Source organism: Borostomias antarcticus (assembly GCF_949987555.1).
Source record: "Borostomias antarcticus genome assembly, chromosome: 11".
NCBI lineage: Eukaryota > Metazoa > Chordata > Actinopteri > Stomiiformes > Stomiidae > Borostomias > Borostomias antarcticus.
The window spans coordinates 21647156-21657805 of NC_140244.1; the positions used below are offsets into that span (position 1 = coordinate 21647156).

At 41.6% G+C, this 10650-nt stretch overlaps 1 protein-coding gene across 1 annotated transcript; it reads left to right on the forward strand.

The window, feature by feature from the left end:
• cebpb (CCAAT enhancer binding protein beta) lies at positions 1-1566 on the forward strand. Its single transcript, XM_084445482.1, has one exon. The coding sequence runs from the start codon at positions 171-173 to the stop codon at positions 1047-1049; it is 879 nt and encodes a 292-aa protein (XP_084301608.1). The 5' UTR covers positions 1-170; the 3' UTR covers positions 1050-1566.
• Positions 1567-10650: the final 9084 nt, after the last annotated feature.

Genomic DNA, 10650 nt, shown 5'->3' on the forward strand with positions numbered 1-10650 from the left:
AGCATGTAGAGTAAATACTTCTTGAAGCTGTTTAGATAACAGAATATCAACAGAGCAGCTTGAAAAAAACACTGCTTTGCCAAATAAAGCAACTTTGTTGTTTTCAGCAAGTTAGACGAACCTGTAATCTCGGGCTAGATTGCCCCGTATGTTCCCGGGTGTTAAGATCCATGGAAGTTGCCAGCATCTACGACGGGGACAGCTTTGCTTTCCAGAGTAGAAACATTATTGGTCCCTACAACGACAGAATTCCCAGGCAGGTCACTGACGGCTCGATGACGGAGCTTGGCATCGCAGAGCACGAGAAAGCGATAGATTTCAGTGCTTACCTGGACCCAACTTCGAACTATCAACAGCTGGTGACACACCACGAAACTCAACAGCAGCGGGGAGTTGATCTATACGCAAATTTCCTCAACGAAGAGACCAAAATCAAAAGAATCCAATCATTACAAAACTACAGAAACTTCATATCTGCAGACGACCGGGAGTCGAGCCCGTGCGTCAACCCCAGGGACCCATACGTTCTGGGTTATCCTGAACTGCAGGAGACGCGCGTTGGCACCGTGTTCAGCCCAGACCTTCCCGGGAACAATTACAAATCCAGTGAAAGAAACGAAACTACAGAAGACACAAGAATGGACACTGGTTCGTCTGGCTTTGACATGAGGTCTTATCTTCATTACCAGTCGACTCCCTCTGGCAGTATTGGCAACATCTCCAATGCGTCCTCCTCCTGTTCCAGTCCACCCGACACACCTACCCCGGCAGGTAATGGCAGGTCGCCCAGCTCACATAGTGGGAAATTGTCTAATGGCAAGGGGAAGAAGAGACTGGACAAAGACAGCGAAGAATATAAGCAGAGGCGGGAAAGGAACAACCTTGCTGTGAGAAAGAGCAGGGATAAAGCCAAAATTCGCAATATGGAGACTCAACACAAAGTGCTGGAACTGGCAGCAGAGAACGATCGTTTACAAAAGCGCGTGGAGCAGTTGTCAAGAGAGCTGTCCACCCTGCGCAACTTGCTTTCAGCAACCGGACAATGCTGATAGTGGGTTAACATGCAGATTTCCCACACCTCTCTTTGGAAACTGGTAGGCCTATATCCCTACTGGATTTATCAAGAACGGACATTAAACGGATTCGTTGAGGTGGCGTTTCACTGAAATAAAAGTGATTCAAGATGGTACATTTCATGTGAAAACAGACATTACGTTTACGAAGACTACTTGAACGAGAGAGCCTAGGGTGCTTGAATTGCGCAACGAGATTATGATTCTTGACATGTCACCAACATGCCAACTTGTCTTTATAATTGTGTATATGCAGTATTTCTGTGCAGATTTCACGTTCAAAATGGTGGTATTCAGAACTATTGAATACATGTTCCCTATCTGGAGCAATGGTTGTCAAGGGAGAGTTGTACTGCAGCGGTATGATGCAACTCTTTGTAACAGTATTGGCAATGAAGGAAGTCATGTATTTAATATTAAAGAGGTACAGATGCTATAGATGATAATGTTATAAATATTTTATGAAATTAAACAGATTTATACTTTGTTGATATCCTTATATTGTATTTTTCTTTATTTGTGTCCTTAAAAACAGGTGGCAGGCTAACTCAAAAGAATTGTTTGCTCAGCACTGCTTTAATTAGGCTACCTCTCCTCCTGTCTACACACAGAGACAGGATTTCAAACACTCACATACACACAATTCAAGACATAGGAGTCAGGGTCTCATATTTGAAGCTACAAGTTCAATGCCAAGTCTGTATTTTATTTTATGCTAATACCCTAGTGAAAATATGAATTGGTGACAGAAAATGTGGCTATCAAAATTCCCACTTATGACTAAGGAGAATAATAATAATAAATAGTCTACTGAAGCGGGAAATTCAGAATAACATTTCATACTGGATTAAATAATAATAATAAAGGCTTCAATGAACCATTTTCATTCAGCTGAAAAGTATGAACATTATCTTCTGCAGCACACACCTCTGTCAACAGTCTGGTGGGTCCACTGACCTAGAGAGGGGTTCAAGGTTGCACAGATTAATCAGCAACTAACCCCCAACATGCCACAATGCAGCTTTCAAACCATTTTAAACATGTAGTAGCCTACATAAATGTTTGAAATGTGAAGAGATACAGAACTGATATTTTAAGCTGCTTTATTTTACATTATTGTAAAAAAACAACAACAACAAAAACACTTAAGGATTAAAGGACTGTCCATCTCATTTAGAAAGTAGCAATAGGATGACAATGTGAGGAACATGACTCTTTTATTACTCATTAACCTGTACATAATCATGAGATTATCAGACCTGACCAGACAGGCTATTTTCTGGACACAGACTACACCCAGTCACGATTTAAATGGAGCTCCTCCATTGAACATAAAACTCCAAGTCCAGGAATTGTCTGCCCATTAAACTGGCCCCACAAGTAGCCACTTGAAAAATGAAGACAAACCTGTGGGAATGAAAATACTGACACACTTGCTGACAAGAGAACCCCTAGGCCGAGAGGAAAGAGGGAGATGATCTGTTTTAAAGGATACCTTGAATGTGGGACAGAAAGACCTGGATTCATAACAATGCAGGGTGGGGGCTTGCATCTTGTTTACAATTGCCACTTGAAAAACAATAGAGGATAAACATGCCACTTACACCGGAGAGGTCTCATCGTCAACATCTACTTTGATGAGTTTTTAAATGTACACCCACAAGTGACACTGGCATAGCTATGTCAAATAGTCTACAATGCAAATGCTATAGGGTGCACTGGTAGAGTGGATTTCTCTATACTAAATGGATATCAGAGCTTCTACATGTTGCTTCACATGTCCTGTTTTGATGCATAATTAAATTGAAAATGCTACAGCCAATGTGATATAAACATTAGGAATTAGTAACAATAGTTTCAGATACAGTTCCAAAAAAGTATTATTCACCCCAATTATTAGTTATATGTTGTTACCTTTATTTCCACTCTTCTCAGAGTTCCCCCTACTCCCCTCTGGACGCAGGTTTAGAATGGCCAAATCAAGGACAAAACGAGCCAGCACTTATTTTGTACCAAGAAGCATTAAATTGTTGAACAGCTGTTGATGCCTGTTGCAGTGATGATGATGTTGATGCGATGATGTTGGTGAGGATGGTGATGACGATGATGGTGGTTGGTGACATTGTAGTGTTGGTGATGGGCGTACATTTTAATGTTTTCTGTATGCTTGACGTGTGCTAAACAAATTCCCCTCTGGGGCAATAAAGGTTTCAATTCAATTCAATTAATTTACAAGAAGATAATTATCATGTTTTGCTGCATCATGACACACTTGTGTTACTGAGTTCTCTGTTGTATGACCTTTTCAGCACTGAGTGAAGGAACATGTTTCCATGTAATTATTATGATTCTGACACACTTTGGTGTCAAACATATTTCTTAGATGACTCTAAACCTCTAGACTCCTCATGCTCCTACTGCCAGAGACAGTGGAGAGGGAATTTCCCACACAGGATGGCCCTTTTTTTGGAAAGCTAAGCCCAACCCCTTTTTTTTCATTTACCGTCAATGGGGCAGTTCCTATCCGTAAACTTCAAATTGCATCATACCTCCTGCAGGCCAACTACCCTCCCAAAAACTCCTATGACATTGCAATACAAAAAGCATTCCCCCCTCCCAACTCTGTGATGACCTTGTTCCTGATTTTGAACATGTCATGTTCACATTTCTAGGAATCACATTTTCAATTTGTTTTGAGAGAAATAATACATATTCCGCTTGTATTCCTCATTTTTTTTCTTCGCTGAACCTGTATGAGACCTAGCCTACCACCTTGATTGAGCATTTCATTGTAGCTTGTCTTGTAAATACAAATAGACATAATTGGATCATTGAATAAAGATCTTGTGTAACCGAGTAAAACAGAGTCATTGTGAGTCCTGAGTAGGTATTGAGTTTTTTGTTCAACTCACTCCCTCAGTAAAAATACCATCCACCCAGAGATAGCTCTTCATTGGTGTAACTGGTTAAATTGATGTATGCAACACAGGAGACCCAAGTTCAGATCCACCCCTAGGAAATAAAAATACAAAACACACAAAACACACAAAACATCACATATGAGTTAATATCAGTCACACTGGTGCCGTGACCCGGATGCCCTGTGGATGTGGAGTGAATTTAGGGGGGTGAATGTAACCGAGTGAAAAAGAGTCCTGAGTAGGTAGCGAGTTGTTGGTTTAACTCACCCCCCCACTATAAATTCTGTCCACCCACGCCAATTAAGAGCTTGCTTTTCGGATATCACTCACAATTGAATCATTGATGACTGACATTTAAAGGAGTAGTAAAGGGAAAAATCATGTTTAGCCCTGTTTTAAGGTTACTTATGATCATATACAATGGTTCATCAAAAAGTGGACAAAACTAGCACTTTTGAGAAAGTCTGATAATTGCTCTACCACCGTTTTGGTCATACAATGGATGTGGGTGGGCACCATGAAAAATCATTCAAAAACATGTTAAACTCTCAATTTCAAAGACAAGAAACTCACAGAGGTGTTAATTGGCGTTCTGACATATAATTCGCCATAAAGTAAGATTCTAGTTCATCTGGAAAGGCTTTTTAAAATATTTAGCATAGAACTATTTAGTCGCAGCACATAGGTGTGTAAACTTCCGCAAACTAGGTAGCCTAGCAACATAAACAATAACAATAGCTACCGTAAGTAGTTCCGCTTCCTGAATCCCCTCTGCGGATTGATCTACACATCTACAACGGTCGCGTCAATACAAGTCAATGGATTTCATAAAATGATCAATAAAACCCTACAGGATTCATACTTTGTGGCGAATTGAATGTCAGAACACCAACGGACACCAATTACCCCCTTGGTAAGCTTCTTGTATTTGAAATCAAGAGTTTAACATGTTTTTGAATGATTTTTCAAGGTTCCCACCCACATCCATTGTATGACCTAAACGGTGGTAGAGCAATTATCAACTTTCTCAAAAGTGCTGGTTTTGTCAACGTTTTGATCTGAACCATTGTATATGATCATAACCTTAAAACAGGGCTAAACATGATTTTTCCCTTTACTACTACTTTAATTAAATATATTAATCGCATAAAAGTCATCATAACCCAGTGTCACATTGATAATAACTTCTGCAAGAGACATGACCCCCGGATATCCGGAACACAGGCCTGCCGGGAACTCAGACCTGCGAGCTACCGTAAAGGGGCCGGAGAATACACTGTCCTGGAGAGAACCCAGATTTCAACATCTTGTTCACTTCTCCTATTTTACAGTGGACAACTGCATGCAAGCATCTGACACATACCACGGACTTGTGGTCACTGTAGAGTAAGTAGCATGGGCCTGGTATTGTGAAACAGCAAGCCACCCAGTTCTTGCATAACACCTAACTTTCTTGTGGAGAGACGCCTATACTGTATCAAGTTATTTAGCCTAGTTTGTATTTTATTAGTATGATTTTTCAAGTAACGTTAAGAAGCATTAATTACTAAAGGCTGCCTTACTGCCTTTCCACAAGAAGATGCCATTATGATTTACAGGTTTCATTACTTTTATCACAAAGGAATTAGCTGTTGATTTGGCTTAAAAACATTGTATTAACACTTCATAATTAGCCTATGCTATACGTAACAATTGAGTGTAGCATGGACTGTTCCATTTGCACAGACAAGTATCTCATTATCGCAATCATTTTTATAACAGTAATTATTGTGATCACACAGAGAAGAACATTATATCAAACGACGGCCAAGTAACAAGTAGCTCTAATGGCTAGCGCTCTCCAGAGTCATTCCCCAGCCCGATCTTTAAGAAGGTCACTGCGCAGATCGTCGTGACAACAATCCCCAGTCCACTCGAGCAGAGCAGGATACGACAGAGAGGAACACACGCTATGTTAGGGGAGGAACCTACAGACAAATCAGTTGAACTGGATGGCCAACTGCAAAGGCTGGAGCTTGAGACTAAACAGCTGAGTCAGGGGGTGTCTCTGCTCCCCAGCCCTGATGTCAGCCCAGCACAAGAAGGACTACGTCTACACTGGGCCCTCCCTCTCCCACAAGTCCACAACCTCCACGTCTGAGCAGACAACTTCTAGTGCTTCCTGTCATGGTCTCTCTCCAGACTCAAATATTACATTGAATCACTTTGTTCCACATACTACATAATAAAGTCTGTGCCACTTTGCTGCCCAAGCTGATGTTCTGAGAGCGTATCAACGGGTCAAAATTGAAAGAGTGACAGGTCATAGCAGCAAATGAGAGACGCTAGGTCAGGTTAAATGGGCGGGGCATATCTATGGGTGGGAACGCCTGATTGCGAAAGTCGTTACCGGTTGGTGTCGCCGGGATTCTGTCGCTACCAATGAATTGTCAGGATTTGAACACCAAAATTTTGCATTAAGTGTCCCAGACCCATAGAGAGATCTGCAGCATGAAGTAACGTAGTTAGCGTAGCTCACGTAGCTCACGTAGTACATCAGTGAAATAACTCTCATGGGTCTGGCGTTGAGACTACTCCTGCCTCAATGGCCTATGGATGAGTGGCCCCATAGAAGGGCCCACATTCCCCGACTTTACCAAGGAGGACAAAGCCCAGTATATAGAACTAAGTGTGTACTTGGGAACTCTCCTCCACAAGTCAGAGCCTGAGACCTACAAATATGCCAACCTACTCAGGCACATGAAAACCCCTCTAGCACACAGCCTAGTGCTAGCCAATGCAATCAGGCACACTGTTTACCTCTTCCTTAGAAGCACTAGATGATTAATGACATGACATTCAGACATGGGCATCCCTGGGAATTCATTATCCAAGAAATAAAGGCGATAGAGCAACTGCCGCAGGCCAGAAATGGTAGAGCACTGGATGATCTTTTTGTTAGAGTGCAATCATTAGTGGTATCTGCCCAATCATGAAGTCAGCCATAACGGGAAAGATAGAGTGGTCTTCAACTGCAACTTCCAGGTGGGAAAGCAGTGTGAGCCGTTATCTACTGTTTACCGGGAGAGGATGTTCGCTACAGTGTAGACCGCTGCTTCTACATGGACAATTGCGCCATGGAAGCCAGGGGACTGGTGATGAGGTTGAGAGCTTTGCTGGAGGATTTGATATCCGCTATTAGGCCAGCAACAACCCCAATGTCCTTCGTCAGCTCCCTTCAGGAGGCCAAATCGTAGAGTAGTGAGACCTGGGTATCGCAGACCCCAGGGGAGGCTCACAAAATGACCCTGGGCCTCATTTAGCATTTCAAGTCAGACACCCTGCACTACAGACACAGCTCAACCAAGCCCTGACAGATCATCATGAGGAATATCTACAGTACCCTCACAAGACAGTATGACTTGTTGGGTTACATCTTGCCCTTCACTACCACACCTAAGGTGTTGGTCCGATAGCAGTGGACCCAGGAGAGAGATTGGGATGATCTGGTCAGCTAACCTTGCCCAGAAGTGGAAGGAATGGGAAGAAGAACTCCCACAGCTCACTCAAATCACTTTCAAACAGAGCTACTTCCATTCGATCTGAAGAACAGTCCCATCAACTTGCATGTCTTCTTCGATACTGACGTGGCATATAAGTCTGTCACCTATACCTCTGGGCAAAGGATAGAGAAGGTCAAGTTCATGTCACCTACGTCCTGGCGTGCTCCAGAGTGACTCCGAAGAAACAATAATCAATCCCACACCTGGAGCTCTATGCAGTGCTCACTGGTGCGCAGTTGGCCAAGATGATCGAAGAAGAACTCACCTTGCCGCTGCGTGAAACAGTCCTGTGGTCAGACTCCACCACAGTGATCGCTTGGATAAAATCCAAATCCTCATGATACTTTGTAGGGACTCAAGTCTCAGAGATTCAAGACCTGGTGGGAGTGGAAAGCTGCTATGTTGGTATGTTGATACCGGGAGTAACCTAGTGGATATCATCAAGAAAGGGAGCTCCTTGGTGAACCAGGTGCAACCAAACCCATACAGTCACGGTCTGGGGTTCCTCCTACGGCCAGAGGAGGCGTGGACGACATTGGGTAAAACCCAATTTATCAAATAATAAGTGCATCCGCACGTTAGCTGGTGCGTGTGCAAGGAGGTTAGTTTAGAGTAAGAGCTAATAATCTCTAAACTAGCAAGATAGCTAGCTAGAAAACAACAGCTAACCTTCTTTGATGCATACCATGCAACTATAACCAGACACATTTTCTCAGTCACAGTCATTTGACCAAACATTCTCTGTCAGAACATTTAACAAAATATATGAAATATATATATTTGCTAATATTTCAACTCACAAAATAAGTTTCATTTAGCTACACCATGAAATTCATCACTAGTTTACCTAGCTTCCCCTTTTTTATTTTTTTATTTTTTTATTTTACTGGTGCCAGGCAGACATTACCAACAGCAATGAAGGGATTACTTATTGATTTTTTTTTTTTTAACCAACAAGGGGAATGCACATTGGTTCCGGCAAACCAGAAGAGAATACTGGATATTAAACCTGTTTAAATAAAGCCCCTATCCACCTGTATGTGTTTGTCCCCTGTCTCTGGGATAAACATGATTTGAGAAACTAATAATAAAAATAAAAATTATTATTTAAAAAAATGACGATTTATGCTTGAGCACCCCTAAAAAGGGTCTAAAATCGCCCATGCCCCGAATTACCTCCTCATGGGGCAGCCAGACCCTACTCTTCCCCAGAGTGTCTACAGCCAGTCAGAAACCCAAGGCCGATGGATGTGGAGACAGCCAAGTGTTAGCAGACCAGTTCTGGTCCCACTTCATCCCCTACTATCTGCCTTCACTCCAAGCCAGGCAGAAGTAGGTCAAAGACAGAGACAATCTAACAGTTGGAACAGTGACCACAAGACCACCAAACCTTTCATCATCCCCACATTCAGACTTCCCCCCACAACAAGAGCTCCAACTGGTACCATTAGTTATAAGATGAGCTTAGCTTTAGGAACTTAAAGGCCATTAGTATAGGACATTTTAGATTAATTTAGTTATAGGATTGTGTTATTGCATGTTATGTTAATATTTAGGATTGTGTTATTGTATGTTATGTTTTATTGTTTATTTTATTGTTGTTAGTAAAGTTGATTATTGTTCCCAGCCATTTAGTTATTATTGTCCACATTTAATTGTTAAGGCCATAGAGGGCCGCCTGGTGATGGTGGCCAGCCCCTTTAGATTTAGTTTAGTAGAGTAGGATTCTACAGAACCCCTAATTTGTAGCCCTGGTTACAGCGTGGAGTCAGAGAGTCAGCTGTAAAAAAAATAAAAAAAAATAAAAGAAGATTTTTACAACTATATAACTAAAATAGATATGACACAAAATGCTCTCAAATACATACAATAAGGGGAATAATTACACACATGAGGGATAGCGTGAAAGAGAACAGGACCATGCAGCCCCTTTTGTAGAATAATATTTTTTAAGTTAAAGTTATTGCTGGTTGTGTCAATTATTAAGATATGTTAGGCCACTGGCCCTGCCAGGTAGAGATCACAAGTCCCCACGTGTAGTTGAGTCAGATGGTTCAAGAGGCAAAAAGAAGTCCAAAGGGCACAGTTCATGATCTCCAAGACAAAAATGATTGGGTTAAGGTGTCCAAAGCTATCGATGATGCCTGCATGAGAAATGATTCCCGAGCACCCACCGCTGCTGCTCACCGCTCCCCCAGGGGATGGGTCAAATGCGGAGAACAAATTTCACACACTCGGGTGTGTGACAATCAGTGGGACTTTAACCTTTAACCTTTAATGGTCTTTATAGCAGAGTTGCAAGGACCTCTTTTGAAGACAGAGAAAGGCATCTTGAATTTGTCAAACTACATCTGACCTACAACTGGAGCCGTGTCTTGTGGTCAGATTAAACAGAAATGGAACTCTTTAGACATGCATACTGTATCACCATTATGTCAGTATTATGGTCAGAGGAAACTGTTTCTGCCTCTCATTATGGAAATCCACCATGTGTGGTTACTCACAATGGAACCCTGAATGTACCCACAATGAGATATAGATGTAGTTTACATGCAGAACTGAATCTGTGGGGAGAATCAAATAGAATTAATGCTTAACTATATCAAACTACTATGGCATTACCATATGTAGCAATACAAAAATAAGTCCTAAATGTTGAGCAGTCTCCACTTTTGATGGTTATGGCAATGATCAACACTTTTCTGATCAGTGATATTTTTTAATTTATTTTTGGCATGACTAGTTCATGATTTTGTTCATTTGGAAAGTTGAGCACTATGCTCTGTTCCTCAATATACTCCTTGAAAACGTCCTAGATTACCAGATTCATTTTCTTTTTAGGTGATCTGCAAGTAATCCTACTTGATAGTAACACATGAGTGAAAATTTGAAAAGGCTCTTAATCTTTAGGGGTCTATTACCTATTACCTATTGTAATTGATGGTATTCTTATTTTTCCTAGAAATGCTTGAATAAGTCTTGAAGTCCTGGACCAAAAATGTTAAAAATCACCAGGCCAGAACCACAGACCATGAGTAATTAGGCCACTCACCACACCCCGACTTGACCCTAGGAGGGGCTATAAAAAGCAATTAAGCATACAATGCTGGTATT

What these genes read in the sequence shown, in the direction of transcription:
- cebpb (XM_084445482.1), top strand. Translation starts at nt 171, where the DNA reads ATGGAAGTTGCCAGCATCTACGACGGGGACAGCTTTGCTTTCCAGAGT.